Raw genomic sequence first — 16,944 nt, 5'->3', positions numbered from 1 at the left:
CCCAGCCAGAGAGGTCCACCAGGTGCCGACTCTGTATTCTTTTTGGTGCCAGGCTAAAACATTTTTATTCACCCATTATTTTAAGGATGATTGGGTTTTAGTGTGGCTTTTATTTTTATTGGACCTGTAGGATGCTGTGCTTCATTTTATTCTGTTTTTATTGTAGACCATCCCGAGAATGTAGTAGTTGGATGGTATATAAAAGCTCCAAAATATGTTAATTAATCAGCACCTGAAACTCACCGTTGGTGGCCTCCCCTTTTCTCTTTCCCTAGAATACACAGCACTGGCCACTATATGTTTTGAGAACCATTGAAGCTTGGTGGGTACAGCTTTCACATGGGAGAGCTGAGTTCGGCCTTCTGCATAGCCATGATGTTCACTGGGTGACTTTGGCTTTGACTCGTAGTCAAACTGACCTCACAGGGTTTTTGTGACGATAAAAGGAAGCAGAGGAGGGTGATGCAAACTGACTCCTGGGAAATAGGCAGGGTACAAATATAAGTAGAAATGTTTGCAGGAATCCATCCACTACCACGCACAGGTTTTCCCATGCAAACCTGTGTAGGCACATGCCCTTGGCTTATCCCCTAATAAGACCCAGTAAGATTGCACAGCTCAGAATGCTGGAGGGGGATGTGAACGTCCATCGCTTGTGCTAATCAATTAACACTATTAAATATCAAGTATTTCCCATGAAGCTGACATTTCTAATCCCCTTTGCTGCCGTCTCTTTTCACACACCATTGACTGAAGCCTTTCCCCACCGAGAGGGGCCCTTTTTCCAATTTCTGCAGGCTTATTGCTGCCTCCCACTTCAAGATTAGAGTTAAAGACATAATAAAGGGCCCTTTAGCAAGAGGAGGGAACGCCGAGCGAGGGAGGTGTGTGTTTTGCAGGGTGGGGGACGCGAAAAGGCAGGTCCCTTGTTTGAGCTCGAACTTCATCTCCCTCTTCCTGGGGAGAATAAAGAGGCCCTTTCACCCCAGCAACCAGAAGGTGTGAGCTGGATATGTGCTTCCTAGATGCACCATAGCTGGAAGCTGCCAGCCCAGGGACTACTGGTGGTGACATTTTAAACTCAGCTTAGACGGTGAGCCTCAAAACGCATTAGAGACATGGCCTGGCCGGTTGCTGGGGAGACAGACCCTTCATAGAGTCACAAGCTTGATGGAGGCCTGCTGTATCTATGAAAACACCCCTCAGTGTGGCTTCAGATTAAGGTTAATAAGCAGCCTCCCCTACTATCTCTATCTCCACACTTTTCTCACAGTGGACACCAGACCTAACAGAGCTGGGCGTCTAATGCTTCTAATATGCCTACCAGAGAGGCTGCCCCTAGCCTGCTTTTGTTCTCAGCTTATTTTTCATTATAAATACCCTTCCCCATAATGTGAACATGGGGAGAAGATTGGAGGGCAGGGGAATGGGAGGGGGCAGCTTAGGCCCACACAGTGAGAAAGAAAAGCCTTGCTATCATGGACTCAATCTCCATCGGGCCCTGTTTCCCCTACCAGCGAACGGAAAAGATTGGTATAATATTGGCATAGGTGTGCTTTGCCAGTGTTTGACAAAAACAACAATGAGCTGATGGCAATGCCATTCGATTAAGGTTGGTATCTGTGGCAGGATGCTGTTAGTCACAGGAAGAATAAGTAAATCTTGACTGAGAATTCGAGGCAAGTCCTTGGTTAAGTGTTTGAGCTCCTTTGTATGGAACAAGGATGTCAAAGTTGAACCTGATGTTCTATGTGAAAAGAAAATTTGCTCTGCTCCTGGAATATCCCTATCCCCAGTGAGTAATAATAAAAAACTGAGAAAATATACCAGTAGGCCAAGCATATGCAAGTTTACTTGGAAATAAGTTCTCCAGTGGCACCAGTGGGGCTTACTCTTAAGTAAGTGTTCACAGACCAGCTTGAGGTTGCTGTCAGAGTTGATGGGATCAAAACTGATGCAAGTATTCTACAAAAATTGGTTCCTTTGTATTAGATTGTTTCAATCAAAACATTAAATGAAACAAAACCCCTACTATTTCAAGCCATTAATAACACAGAACATCTATCATAATGATAGGTACTCATACATTAAATTAATTTCAACATGTCCCATGAAATATCTTACATGCATACAAGCATACATTCCTATCTGACATTCAGACACATGGGAATATGGATAACTTCTCTTCCACTTTATCCATTCAAAGTGGAACCTGACTTCAGCAAGAAAGAAAGAAGGGTCATTGGAGTAGTGAGATAATAACTACAAAGCATTAGATTAGGGCTGCACAATTTACCCCGCACTCCAGGCTTTTATTGTAACCACCCATGGGTGCCCTGACACCACTAAATCCTCCCTCAGGATTCAGGATTTAGTGGTATCAGGGCACCCATGTTTCAGCTGGGAGGAGACTTCTGGGCCTAAGTGCAGTGCCCTGCAGTCCGGTGGGACCCAGATGACTACCTAGAAAATGGCCGGTCATGCAGCCAGCAACAAGCAAGTGCAGCACCGGCAAGCAAGACACTTGTGGGGCTGATATTTCTTGCCACAGCTTCTTTTATTACATTTTTAAAGCATCTGATAGTCAGAAGAGATCAACCAGGAAATCTCCAGTTACTAATGCTGACTTTTTACTATCCTTGTTTCAACAAGACCATGTTTGTTCCTAAGTAAATGTGCTTAGCATTAGGGTAATGCTGAGCACACACAAACTTCATCTTCACACTAGTCCTGTATCAAATAAATAATATAAGTGCTTTTAAAACGTGATGCTACATATGCTGAGTGCACGTGTTTTAACCACTGGGACAGGCAGACAGACATTCTTTTCTGTAGTCATCTATAAGGAAGGTGGAAGCAGTTGTACGGCAGTGGCCAAAACAGAGGTGGACAGAAATTAATACTAGCCGTACGCTTCACAACTGAATTAACACACGTGGATATGCAAAGCGCTAATACCATTAAGACCAGGGTCTGAAATGACCTAGTTGTGCCCCGTCAAAAGTTTCATACAGATCACTTTATTTCCTTTAGAGTGTATGATACTTGTGTGTTTGTGCACGTGTGTGTATGTGTGTGTGTGTGTATGAGCACAAGTGCACGTGCATGCAAATATATCTTCCTGTGGCCCCTGAGCCCATATCGCATGCCATCCTCTAAACTGGAAACATGCATCTTGCCATTAGATGATAGCACAGTAAGCTTTGCTTTTTGTTTGAATAGGAATGCCACCAAAGTGTCTAATTAGCTGTCATACAAATTTCTCCAATTCGTAAATCTCAAACATATTTAAGACCTGAGCATTATTTCTGCTGTTCTTTTCATGCAACTAAAGGTCAACATTCAGCAGACTAGGTATCCGACTTTTACTCCTAATGAATCTCTAATTTGTTGTTGTAATCTATGTGATCAGACGACACAAAAATGCTAAACAAGCTGCCCTTTATTCCTTCCAGTAAGCAGAGTAACCTCTTTATATGAGTTGTGTTTTTCCAGTTTCTTGTAAATGTTTCACGCAGTTGCTTTTTCTCATCAAGATCTAAGCTCCTCTTTTAATCCTAAATGTACTTTTTTGTTTTTTTGGAGTATCAGTGTGTATAATTTTTATGTGGATCCCAGCCTCTGGCTAGTCCGGATAACGTCTCCAGAAGGCAATATGCTAATGTACAAACATACCGCACATTAATAAGTCAGAAGAAAATGCTACAAAAAGAGACATTCATCTTCTATATTAGGTCCGGCCAGACTCACTCAACAGAAGAGACACACAGTACATGACACACAGTTGTTGTTGTTGTTGTTGTTGTTGTTGTTGTTGTTGTTTTTAAATAAGTTTTATTCTTATTTTCTACTAGTTAACAAAGCTAAAAACTAAAAAGTCATCAATCATCAAAAACATCAGACCTACTGGGTCAGCCCCCCATAGTTTTTCTTTTTATGGTAAACATGACACACAGTTGTGCGAGGCCCACAGGCACCTGCAGGGAGTGGCGAGTGACAAGCGGGTGTCTGCAGGTGCCCATGACAGAGAGTGGCGAGCCATAAAACAAACTCAGAGAGCTGCAGGTGGCTCCTGAGCCTCGGTTTGGTGGCCACCCTGTTCTGTACAGTTACCAGGAAAGCTTGTAAATACAGAGACCATCTGAATGGGCAACAAGTTCACCCAACGCTACATTTAAACTGCGAAGGAATCTCCTTCTTCTCACAAAATGTTAGCCATCTGTGAAGTGGTAGGACAGAGAATAACCGAGAAACAGCACGATTCCACATTTGCTGCTCTCAGAAACTGAGAACCAAGAGTTTCAAGAACAGCAGAGGCTGGACACGGCTTTCCAGATCTGCACCCACACCAACACTAGGAAGGAAATAAAGAATTTCTGACTTAAATGGGGACCCTTCCAGATCAAACCCATATTTCTAATTTTGAATTGGCTTTTCGATTGAAGTAGGTGTCCATAATGACCTGGCGGATATCAGTTTTAAACGCTTGTCAAACGTAGACTGTAGAGTTCTGTGCTTCAGGACCTTCATTGTTTGATTTGGTTCTTTTTATTTCCATCATATTCTTTTCCTTCTCCTCTTCTATCTTGTTAATTTTTGTGTGGCTCCTAAACATCTTAAATGTAAGAGTTGCATTACATAGGTCTTTACATGCAGATAATCCTACACAAGTTTTTGGTCTTTTTCCCTCTTGAGAGAAAGGTCATCCCATATGGATGTTTAGCATTCGGCAAATAAAGGCAGGAACAGAGACACTGAAAAGCATTTGCAAGGTTCTGGCTGTGAACTTCTCTGAGAAAATGTCAGGGTTGGGGCAGCAATAATAGACTTAATCTGCAGTACAAGGGGATTAGAACGCCTTTCACACAGGCCCAAATAATAATAATAATAATAATAATAATAATAATAATAATAATAATAATAATCCCTAAAAGGAGCAGAAATGGAAGGGGGTATGTGCAAACAAGAAATGGGGGGAACAGGACCTGCTGTTGAAAGGAGTGGGTGGGGGAGGGAGTGAAACCCCCAAAATAAAGACTGCCAAGTTTTTAAGAGCTGCATCCTGTCTTGTATGAAATGTGAAGTGGTTTACACAGAAAAGTAGTTTCAGAGCAAACAGCTTTGATTTTACCCTTTGCACTAAATACACACACTCTTACGCTCTTCCGCCATCTTCAGTCAAGGTTGACTACTTTGAGGGCATTGTTGGTTTTAAAGCTAAAGAATGGCTAAAGGGGTTCTGTGGGCACTTGAAAGGGAGTATATATGCTTCGCTAGACCTTTTTGGTTATTATTTTAAAAGGCTTTGCATGAGGAAATGCATTGTCTTTGATCCTTACCACTTCTGCTTTCTTCAGGAACAGCCACAGAGTCCCCCCGTTGCCCATTTGCCCCAAAAAAGCTGGGAACAGGAAGGAAGACTAATTTGGTCAAGTGATCCTCGACTGCTCTTTTTTCCTCGCTCTGTGAAATGAGATGAAGACCGATGGAAGAAATTGTGGGGAGAAGGGAAGCGATCTTTCGAAGCCCCCTGGTTTCATGTAACACCCAACTTGAGCTGCAGAATTTACACTATAAAATGATAGTTAAGAAATAATGCTTCAATATTGAATTAACGCTGAGCATGTTTACTACTAATGCTATTAACAATGCACGCATCGTCTGCATTAATACTGGAGCAATGCTAATCTGCCAAGTATAGAGATGTTGAAAAACTTTGTAAGTCCTACCCATTATCCATATATCCTCACAAACACAGCAATACTGCCAAACCAAAGCTTTGGTGCAGAGTTCCCAGTGTGATCTGGTATTAATTACTCTGTATCTTGTGAGAGGATGTGTGCTTAATCTTAAGAGGTGTTGACACTGGAAATCGCTCCATCTAGCCTGGGGTGGATACTAGGGAGGGGAGCTTGGCTTTTGCAGCTACACCACATCATGTGTTGCGCAAATGTTCAGTTTAGTTGCAGGTAATGGACTTCGGATGCCATCTGGGATCTTTCTCTGGCATGTCTTGACCGGGAATAATATTTGACTGAACCCTGTGCCATATAGGTTTTCCCCTCTCTAAAGCAACATCGTCTTGCTTTTTTAAAAAAGTAAGATGGATGCCTCCTGCTCCCTAGCTTGGTCCTTCCTGTTTTCCAGTGCCTGGGACACAATCATCCATAGACTGGGTGACTGGAACATCCCTTTGTGGTGCTACTACTGAGGATGAGCTGGAAGCTGCAGCTAGTACAGAACACAGTCTGGTTCCTGTCAATTATCAGGCAGCAGAAAGCACAGATGTTACTGTTACAAGCATTGCGGGTTTCACAATCAATTCAAAGTGCAGTTTGTTGCCTTTAAAGCCTGTAACAGCTTAGGCTCTATGTAGCTCATGGAGAATCTTTTTCACCCCCACCCCACCCTTTCCTTTCAGATTTATCTGGGAAGGCTCTGCATGGGGCCAAAGCAGACATTAAACCAGCCATGCAATAAGCAACTGTGTAAATGGCATTCCAAATGTAAATTGCAGGCATGATGCCCTGAGGAGATCCTGGCCACTGCCCTTTGCATCAGAAGGGAAGTTCCCATTGGTGTCAGTGGCAGCCGACTTCTTCATGTAAACAGCAGGCATGGAAAGAGGGGAGAGAAAATCTTAATCTGCAGCACAGAGGTAGGGGCTGGGCAAAAGATAAAAGCACACTCTTCTGTGTCTTGATAATGATTAGGGCATTTTACCCTTGAAATGCTACTCCTGCGTTTGCTAAAAGCCCAAATTACTTAATGTTCTGTGTGTACCTTTCAGGCCACTGGGTGGTATGGAACTTCTGGATGGTATGTTGCTTCTGTGTGATGGCAACTATATTAACCAAGAGCCTATCAAAGTAAATTATAGTTGTAAAAGACTATTTCTTGAGTGTGGATGTGTGTACATTTGCCTTTCCCATGCTGTGCTTCCAGTATGGAATAAGGAGGCTTCAGAACACTTTCCCTTTGCAAGACTCCTCGACCCTTTGATCTACCTCCAGCATTCCCTTGCAAAAGAATCAACCGCATTGTCAACTGAGGCTCCAGTCACAAAACCTGCAGCAAACAACATCCCTGATTTTCCCGATTGCCTATATGCAATTCAGGAAGTTGCTCCATCACCATTTGAAATGCTTGACGCCATAAAGCTAGCAATGACAGGAACAAAGAGTCCTGCCTCATGTTTAAGAATTCATGTACCGAGAAGTTGGGACTGGAACGCCTTCCCCTACTTGTGTGGATACATGTGTATGTGGTGGCACCCAGACATGCTAGCATCCTCTCTGCTGGATCCCAGCCTTGAAGCAGGACTTCACGCATAAGAAGAACCTTCTGAATTAGTTAAAACAGAAATGGAGATCTATAGGCAAGCCAGTGACTGAGCCATGGTACAGCTGGTGTTCTGGCATCTAGTGGTGTTCTGAAGACCATCTTGCAGTAGCCATTATCACAAGCAGATTCCATCAATTCCAGACAGCAATCAAGCTTTTGCCTTTTTTCATTAAGAGACAGCATCAAAGAATAGTTACACAAGACAATAAATAAAGGGAGGGTGGATTTATTTACTAAACAATTTGTTTTATTTTCTTCATTGTAACTGTTTTGTAGGGAAGGAGAATGGAGAAGTATCATGAAATGGAATGCCCATCTAATAGCAGGGAATCGTAGACGATCCAACTCTACCATCTTAACCATAGCTTTGAAAGACATGTAAGAAGTAACTATCCAGGAATGCCAGTGAGGTCTTGTCTGATTCTCAACAGTATCCACCTCTCCAAGAAGACTGATGCATTCCTTCCAATGAAGAATTAGTCTTCGGTTCTCCCAAGTTTGAAATGGACACCATTTTGCAGTGCAAATACTTTGGACCAAGCATCTTAGGTTCAACAGTCACCAAAAGAAGTCAGTCATACTGGCCTTCTGCAACAGCCCTTGGCTCAGTTCAACAGAAATGGAACGCAAATTTAATGCTTCTGGATTCTCTTCTACACAGACACTCTGCCCCATGGCTGCTACCAGCACCAGTCTGAGCTAATGGGATGGAAGACCAGTTCTCTCAGCCCCTAGACAGATGTAGCTACAGGTGCTGCTTTAGACTTATCAATTTGGGGTTCAGGAAACAAAAACTCCAGCAGAATATCTGAGAGACAGTAAACCATGTGCCTGAAAGAAAGGAGGAAACAGGACTTTAATGGCACTTGCAAAGTTTGACTAAGATCCCAATATGAATGCTCAGCCAGATGAAATGGCGATCACTGTACAACCGAGTACCTCAGCAAAATACGGACTGCACTGAAGAGGTGAACTATTTGGATGACTTGTGACTGGTAATGCTGCACAGGCTGGGCTGTGTCGAAAGATCCATAATGCCTAGGACTTATCTAATTCCGTCTCAGAGAATTCTGGGGAGCTGCATGTCTATGTTGGCTGAGAAGGCAAAGTCAAAGTGGGTTGGGATACATTCATGTGGGTGGGGGGCCTGAATCCCCCCTCTTTCCATTATTACCCATTTAGAGGAAAAAGCTTGCCTTTATATATATATCTGTATATCTAAGTAGGTCTGAGTTACTCAGCAGCTCTCTTCTCCCTGCCAAGCGAGGGAAAGCCCTTAGAAGTGTTTTCCGCAGCTGCAAAACCACTAAGCAAGGAGACATTTTCCAGTGCCAAGCAAGGACAAGTACTTGTCTCTGATGAGCTGTCGACTGCATATGCTTCTTACTTATATTTTCATGCGATGATGCCATGATGGCAAGGTTACCTGTTTATGATGGGGTGTTGCATGGACTCCAGGACTAGGCCCCAGCTCTGCTGACATTTATTGGTCCCAAGAATTTCTAAGACTAATTCTGTGGACAACAGAGATTGTCATGAACTCCAAAGGACCATTTGACTCTCACAATATAACCCTTGCTGTATGCAGTGAGATTTAATTACTCTGATGCCAATAACATGCTTAAAATGGAATAAATATCACCAGAAATCAGGCATCTCTTTAACAATTGCACCCTTTAAATATAGATCTATGAACTTAAAATAAAATGCATTATCCGACTCCTGATTCTAGAGGAAGATTCCTGGTAAGACAAAAAACTTCAATAATGAAAAGCCTAAAGTATATCTTTACAATACCATAACAACCACAGCTAACCATAGATGCCAAGTGTATAAATGCACACACCTCAGGGCGCGAAGCACAGATTCGCCCAGGGATGCTGAATCTCTTCCAGCCTGAGGGCCAAATGCTGTTGCAGAGAAGCTGTGGAGGGCTGCACTCCAGTGATGAGCAGAAGCCCAGCCAACAAAGCAAGCCCACTGGAGCTTCCAGCTGTTAGTTCCAGTAGCTAAGCCTTAGGAAAGGCATGTCAACCATTAAAAATGGAGGTGGGGGAAGTATGCAAAGCTGGGCGATCATCAAACAATGGATGGTTGTGGGGAGAGAGGACATGGCCATGTGGGAACCCAGGTGGACCAGATCTGGCCCTTAGGTCTGAGGTTCTGCACCCCTGGCCTAACTTTTAGACTAGGATATTAAGGCAGTGTCAACATTCTAAGTGTTCCTTCTCCCTAAAACTGAACCACCAGCCTTCTAGCCCTCATGGGTGCTCTCAACATAATGTACAGTTCACCACATTGGCTTCCTCTCTCAAATGGAGGGAAAGGAACTGGGAGGGACAGGAACATAAACAAGTTCAGGTACCAACCCTTTCAAGCTATTATGTCAGGAACAGGTGCATGATCCCCAAAGGAGAAAGTTCTGGGAGCAAAATGGCAGTTGACCCCAGCCTAGCCAATGGAGTGGCCCTCCTGGCTCAAATACCACCAGGTGAATGGCTGATAAGGACACTTTTGGAGGCAATGGCAGTGAGCCCCAGCCAGGCTGATGGAGAGGGCTTCCTTGTCTCACCTACTCCTTTGCTACAGGTGGGATGGCTGCTGAGGGGGATGAATTGGGAAACGGGGGAGCCATGTAGGTTGGCAGATGGTGCTTCTCTGTCTCCTCTCTATCCGATGCAACTGGGAGGAAAGGATCAGCTTCTCTTGCTTCACCTGCCGATTGCCCAGATCTTGATTGCTGCTTTCCCTCAAACCCGACACCCAGAGGAGAAAGATACGAGAGCCCTACGCTGCCATAGCTTTTGAAACAGCTAGCTTCCCACTTGGATGTGCCTGGCAGTCTTGCACCACTATGCCTTGTGAAAGAGCTAACTTGCAACACCAGCTTGTTGGGATCCTTGTTCCACTTGCACAGAGAAAAGGAAAAGAAAGGAGGAACACAACCCTTACTCACCAGGCAAGATCCCCATGAGAATCTGCAAGGCCTGTCTTTCTGCAGCTGCTTTTTGCTCCTCTGTCCTGAGAGGCTTGGGCACCATGGGCAGCACCCCACCGGGCCATATTGATTCCTGGAGCAACCTGAGGTACTGCACCCAGCGCTGAGTGCAGGTGAGATTGTCCACCTGGATTTCCAACCACCTGTGGAGGGGATTGGGGGGAGACAAGATTTCGGCTCAATATTTGCTATGCATCACCTTGAATCTGCACAGCTGGGCAGCCACTGCTACTCAAAACCCCCAACGCTTTACAATGGACACATCGCACAGACAGTCAACAGGTTAAAAATAAACACAGGCAAGGACCCATACACAGGAGGCTGCTATTTGGGGTGCCTGAAAAGTATTTTCATACCAGGATTTTGGGCAAAAATAGCTTGATTGTGGATATAAAAAGAAAACCAACTCATTGCTGAGCCATGCCTGGTACTTCAGATGAAAAAGTGACCATGTCAGACCTGAGCAGTTTTGATCCAGACAGTATAAAAAAAGGAGAGCAAAAAGAAAGCCGAAGCCACGGGTATTGGCTTCCGATTTGGAAGCGCATAGCTTGCGCATGCCGTCATGGGGTCTGTGTTTGAAGCAGATGCTGACAGAGGGATGAAGCCATTGCTAAAAGAAACCCGGGTTCATACCAGTGCTCACAATGCAGGCTTGGCATCAGGGCTTGGCATTGTTGGGCTCCTGCTGAGGCCCACGGCCCCGTGACTCCTCCGTCGGTGAGGCTCCCCATCCACTGCAGCTTGGGCTTTTCAGTAGGGGCAAACCATGTGCTCTCTTCCCAAAGCAGGTTCGCCACCATGGATTGCTCCTGCAAAGCTCAGGAGAAGAGCTGCAGTGGGCGAGGGTCCCCACTGGCCTCCCCCGGCTCTGGCAGGAAACGCCAGAGCTGCAAGAGAAGGAGAGTCCCAGGTCGCCTCTCAAGGCTCACCTCCAGAGCGGCAAAGCAGAGCGATGCCTGGAAGGAGGCAAATGGCGGAGGGCGAGTTCGCAAGCCATGCACTACTGGATGGCTTGCAACGGTGCCCTGGTCTACATTTTCAGCAGAACAATGTGGTGCAGTCCTGAGAAGATCTTCTGGGGTTCACCAGGCCCCTCCTTTGCAGGTATCCAAGAAAGTTCTGAAGATCCACTTGCTTCCGCTGGCCTTTCCTCAAGTCAGGGCCACTGGTCATTATGAATAAATATAGTTTTGGCATGCTCCATTTTATTTTCTTGTAGCATGCTTTTAGGGATATTGAATAGGATTCACTTTGTGTTCTTTTATCTTGCATGGCACCTGGAGAGGAGTCAGGAAATAGTTTTAGATAGATGGAACCCGATCCTCCTCATTCTTTCGATTCCAGTGCAGGCATCAAAAAACTTCTACAAATTGTGCTGTTCTTCCAAGCACACTCACACTTCCCTTTTGTGTGGGAATCATGCTGTTCTGGGTACACAAGCAACAGGGCTCATGCCTCGACATTGGGAATAAGCAGGAACGGTGGCCCCAGTGTCTGCGAAGGCTGTCATTTTGCTTCCTTCACATCCTCGGGGGGTGTTTCAAGCACATCTCCCGCTCTCAGAGACCAGCAATGCTACTCCAATATCAGAATCCCTGTCTTTCCCCTTGTGCTGGAAAAAATACCCAGCGGCAGCCCGCAGCTCAAACTAAACTTTGCTGAACAAGCTGCTAAATAGTGTGTGAGGGAGAGAACAATTTAAAAAAAGAAAAGAAAAGGAACCGCCAATAAATCAGCAAATATGAAGCACCCAGAATGCTTCCCAGGAACTGGCCAAGAAGAGAAGAAAGCGGCACAGTATTTTACTGGAAATGTTACTCTTGCTTACCCTGTAAAAGTTTACAGTGGTATAAACCGTGAACAATGTGTTCTGTACCCCTGGCTGGAGGACAGTATGATGAAGTGTTTGTTTAGCAGAGCTGCAATCCTTCCTGACCTCGGCAGGATGGAGGAGAACTGCACTAAATGTACGACTGCTTGGCCAGTTTGCATCTAGCAGAAGGAAGATGTGCCACAGGCTCCGTCCCAGCCTCCCATTAAGGTGGCATATGTTTATAGATGGTCAGAATCCAGGCAAACTTCATGTCCTGCCTGTAAGCTTCCTGGGGACAGGAAGGATAGCCACCCAAAGAGGATTCTGGGTTAGGTCAGTCTGGAGAGACTTGTAGCTCACCATTTGTTGTTGGACTGCAACACCCATCTGGCCCAGGCAGCACAGCCAACGTTGTCCAATAATGTCAGGTGAGCCAGAAGTTCAGAGTGAAGAACCTCAGGCTTATGAGTGAAACTCAGCCCACTTGGACTCCCAGTCCTGCTGTCCATGTTCCTCAGATGGCCTCACCACTTGCCCAGGGATGATCTGGTGTCCCTGCTTCTGCATATGACTATTCTAAAGGTTGGCATGCCTCTTCTAGGACTTAGTACTTATAGTAAGCTAAACTGTGCTGGCGTTGTGGGTTTTACTCCCATCCTTTTTGCCTTTGGCTCCACCAACAACGGGACCGTGGTCCTCAGAGAACTTCTCAGAAACAGAATTTGCCTCTCCGGTTAAAAGACGTCCAGCAGGCCTGGATGGAGATGGAGCTTAGCCTCTTTCAGAGCAATCCAGCTGGACTCGGTGGGCAAAATCCACTCAGTGGGAAAGTGGGCCATCTGCTCCTTCCCTTCTCTGAGTGTCCCTGCCTTTGCATGCAAGCTGAGGGCCAATGATGGAGAAAGGTCCTTTCTGTGGTGGTGTGACCTGCCTGTGGAGCACTTTTCCTAGGCATCTGGTTGCTGCCCACTCCATGTAACTGTGGGTGCATGGTGAGGATGAGGATGATGACAACGATGGCTTTTCTGCTCTCACAAAGATCCTGTGCAGCGAGTTAATTTGAGAGTCAGTGCCTGGGATGCCACTGAAGAGTGAAGCTCACTTTTAAGTGCGGCTTTTCAGATTGGACTGTTATTAAACCGCTGTTTAATGCAGTCTTCTGCAGTTCTTCAGATTTTATTAAATTTGTTGCTTGTAATTTTACCCTATGCCAGGGTGCTGTAGAGGTTAGAGTGCCAAACTGGGACTCAAGAAGTGCAGATTCTAGTAGGGATGGATGAGAAATTAGTTTCAAAGCAGTTTTGAACAGTTGCCAGTTTGCACCTTTCAAACAGATCATGGACTCAGGCAATCTGCAGTCCAAGTCTGTACACTTTAAGCTTGCAATGTGATTCGCTGCCCCACCCCCAAGAAAAATGCATTCAATGGCATGTGCATGTCTGAAAATCGAGTCTGAAAAAATAAGTACGTTTGGAAAATGCACACAAATCGATGGGAGAAAAATGCATACATTTCAATGATGTGAATAACTGAAACCAACACCTGGCAAAAGGTGCATGGATTTTCCTGTAAAATCAGAGAAACTTCCCATCTGATACAGACTTGAGTCAGCACATGGTTTGTAATGAAATCTGGATAACTTCAACAACATCAAAATTTATGTATCCCTGGATTCTAGTCCCTGCCTGGCCAGGAAGCTGATGGGATGACTTTGGGCCACCCACATACCCTCAGCCTAACCTTTCTCCTGAGATTTCTGTGAGGATAAAATTGAGAGGAAGACTATCGAAGCCACCTTGGATGCTTTCCAAGGGTAGAAAATGGCGGGATAAAAATGTTAATTACAAACTGATATCTTACTGTGCTTTTAGGAGGTCACCAGGGACGGGGATGCTTTGACTATGCTTTGGCTCCTCTGGGTTGGGGTTAGGGCAGAGGGGGCCGAATAGGCAGTGGCTGGCTTTAGGGCTATGGCAAAACGGGGAACTAATCTGAGCTAGTTTGATTTCCTGCCTGCTTGCAATTCACTGGATCGGAAGCAAGCTGAATCAAGGCTTTTGTCATAAATTCTCATGTGCAAAATGGAGCACAATTTGCATGTTTTTAAAAAACCATCCATGGAGACTGCCACCAGAAAAATACACGAGATAATGGGACTTCTGTGATTTGTGTAAGCTGCCCATTCCCCAGGTTCAGTTTTTGCATAAAAAAGAACCTAAAACATGTGACTCAGAAAGATTCGTGTAAATCGCAATAAACTAAATGTTCTCCGGGTGCTATTTTGAGCAAAAAGGAGCATTTTTTTTTTCACAAAACAGCAACTGGAAAACAAGTTTCTGGGTCTTGTTTTTTGCAAAAAGGGCTCATTTTGGACAAAATAGCTCTGAAGAACATGTGGGCCAGTGTGATTTATGCAATGATAATTAATCCACACACTTTTCAGGTGTTGTTTTGTGCAGAAAGGGCCATTACTGTGCAAACGTACACTGGAAAACAAGCAAGCATGTGGTTTCACAAGATTTGCACAGAACCAGCACGGGTTCCATTCAATTCCACTGGTAGTGCACCTTGCAGACACGAGTCTGCCAGCCAACTTGCCTCGTCCTGCAGTGAGTTATTACCAACGTGCAGCCAAGCCAAGGAAATCTGAGTTCCAAATGGATTCCTCATACATACCCAGGTGGGCCTCTTTCAGGTTCTCCCATGTACAGGTGGAAGATTACCTGACCCACTGCTGGCCACCCCAATCACATCCGATCCTTAGAGGCTAACTTTAATGGAGCAATTAAACAAAAACTAAGACGACACTTTAAAACTCAGCCTCTTGGATGAAACGAAGCATCTGCTATTGTTTTGGGTGTGGGGATGGGGAGGGGAGGGGGTTAAGCAATCCTTTCAGTACATTTTAGGCTTGGACTATGTTCGGGAGTGTTGATGTCCACTTTGTTTATAGTTTTAACCACAAAGTGCTTCACCAGTGCAGCTCACTACAGTTTAAAGCAGAATCATAAAAATAACCAAATTAATAGCAAGCATGCTTGACTCTGCCATCTGTTATCATCAGCACACTGAGTTCTTGCTTAACGTCCTTCCTCTCCACATTTAGCAAACCAGATAAGACCATGTGTACGGAATAGGATACGCAGCACCACCTTTTGCTGCTAACCCCATCTTTTTATGGAATCTGTCACAAGTATACATTATTTTTGAAAAGCAACAAATAAAATAGCCACCAAAGACAATCCAGTGCACGTTTAGACATAATAAATGAATAAATGTTTTAAAAAAAACCCCCAAAACCTATAGACCGGGAGTTCTAAGACTTTTTTCTGCCGCTTGGCCTTCTACCTGCTGGCTGAAAATATTGTAAATTGCAGGATCATTCTCGGTCTAATGATCAGGATGATGCCCTAAGAGAGCTTTTAGTGACCTTGTAAGGCATGCATATTTATAACAGACTCCGTCATCCTCCTTTTTGACTGGTCTGAAAATCAATGGCACATTTTAACTGAGTGACTGTGTTGCTCCATGATGGTTATTTAAGGTTTTAATTCCTCCATTTTGATTTTTTTTAATAAACCATGGAGGGAAGGACCTTCCTAGGAAGGCCCTGACCCAGACCTCAATCATGCATGGATGGCGTTATCTACATTTCCAAAGAAGGCACAAGGGAAAACCTCACAGGGATGCCATGGAGCAGTCTGTGCACTAACATTGCGGAACACGTGGTCATCAGATTGCTCCAGAGCAAGGCCACCCTGAGCACAAGATGGTGCGCGGCCGTTACTGCCTCCTCTTCATCGTGCAAAGCATGCCAGCAAAGCCCATTACTATGACCTGAAACGACGGGAGGGGGATAAAGAACGCAGCTTTCTCAGCTGGTTGCACATAAACATTTTAAGAAATTTACATCTGGAGACTCCGCATGCCTTTTAAAAGTGTTGATGCTCTTCTTTTCTTAAAGAGATGGAAGCCTGCAATGAATATGTCACACACGTTAGATAAATACCATTTTAACTGTGTTTCTTTTAGGCTTTACTCCTTGTTTTATTTACTATGAAGAAGAGAAAAGTACAAAATGGATGCATGCTGGGATTTTAATTTGCCACACTTGTTTTATCCCGTACAAATGGACTAATTCCCCGACCCCTTTTTGCGCTGATGCTACAGCATGGCTTCCCTCAACCTATTTTCTTGCCTCTGGGCTAGGCAGCAGAGGGGCCAACTGGTACCTCCTGGGCTCAATGAGAGAGGTCAAAACTTTATAGCCATAAGCTGTCAATTGTCTTTCGAGAAGAAGATAATCCCGTGCAAGTCTGTTCAGTGGAGGACCACTAGGCTGCTGTAAGCAAAGCTCTCTCTCCATTGACATTTCATAAATGGATTGTTTTCCTCCTGTGGCAAGCAGACACACCTCTGGCTACTGCATGCCACAGACCTGCCAACATGAGTAATGCAGTCTGACTCGAAAACCCCTCAGCTGGAAGAAGGGTAGCCAGGCAACTGTTCTCGTACGTAGTGGCAAGAATCTGTCCTTGCCCAGAAACAAGTTATAGCTTCTGCAATAAAGGAAGAAAGAACCTGGCTGCAACAGCGGACTGGCTACATCTGGTAGTGTACAGGAGCCAGGTTTGCTAAAGGAGCTAATGAACTAATGTCCTTGGCTGAGGGCCATTGGAAGAGCCAGCTGAAGCCCTCCAGATGTTTGCAAGGTACCAACAAAATGGCAACCTAAAGGCAGGGTGTTTGAAGTTCAGATTTCAAGAGGATTCACCTCCTTCAATCT

General features: G+C 44.8%; 1 protein-coding gene across 2 annotated transcripts in view; it reads right to left on the bottom strand.

Moving 5' to 3' along the window:
- Positions 1–7,569: 7,569 nt before the first annotated feature.
- The window catches only part of SNX19 (sorting nexin 19), a 34,441-nt gene continuing 25,066 nt past the window's right edge, over positions 7,570–16,944 (bottom strand). Inside the window, exons 9-11 of one of the 2 annotated variants that reach the window (XM_044439651.1) lie at positions 10,301–10,485; positions 8,771–8,858; positions 7,570–8,175 (exon numbers count right to left, since the gene is read on the bottom strand). In XM_044439651.1, the coding sequence (XP_044295586.1) occupies positions 8,076–8,175; positions 8,771–8,858; positions 10,301–10,485 (373 nt within the window). In that variant the 3' untranslated portion in view covers positions 7,570–8,075. Of the gene's footprint in view, positions 8,176–8,291; positions 8,440–8,770; positions 8,859–10,300; positions 10,486–16,944 lie in introns of those variants that run through there. The other variant, XM_044439652.1, reaches the window with a different exon arrangement.

This window comes from Varanus komodoensis, unplaced genomic scaffold (assembly GCF_004798865.1).
Source record: "Varanus komodoensis strain SLA01 unplaced genomic scaffold, ASM479886v1 scaffold35, whole genome shotgun sequence".
In the NCBI taxonomy this organism is placed as follows: Eukaryota; Metazoa; Chordata; class Lepidosauria; order Squamata; family Varanidae; genus Varanus; species Varanus komodoensis.
Note: the sequence above shows the minus strand (reverse complement) of the source record. Positions and strands in the feature narration are given on the sequence as shown.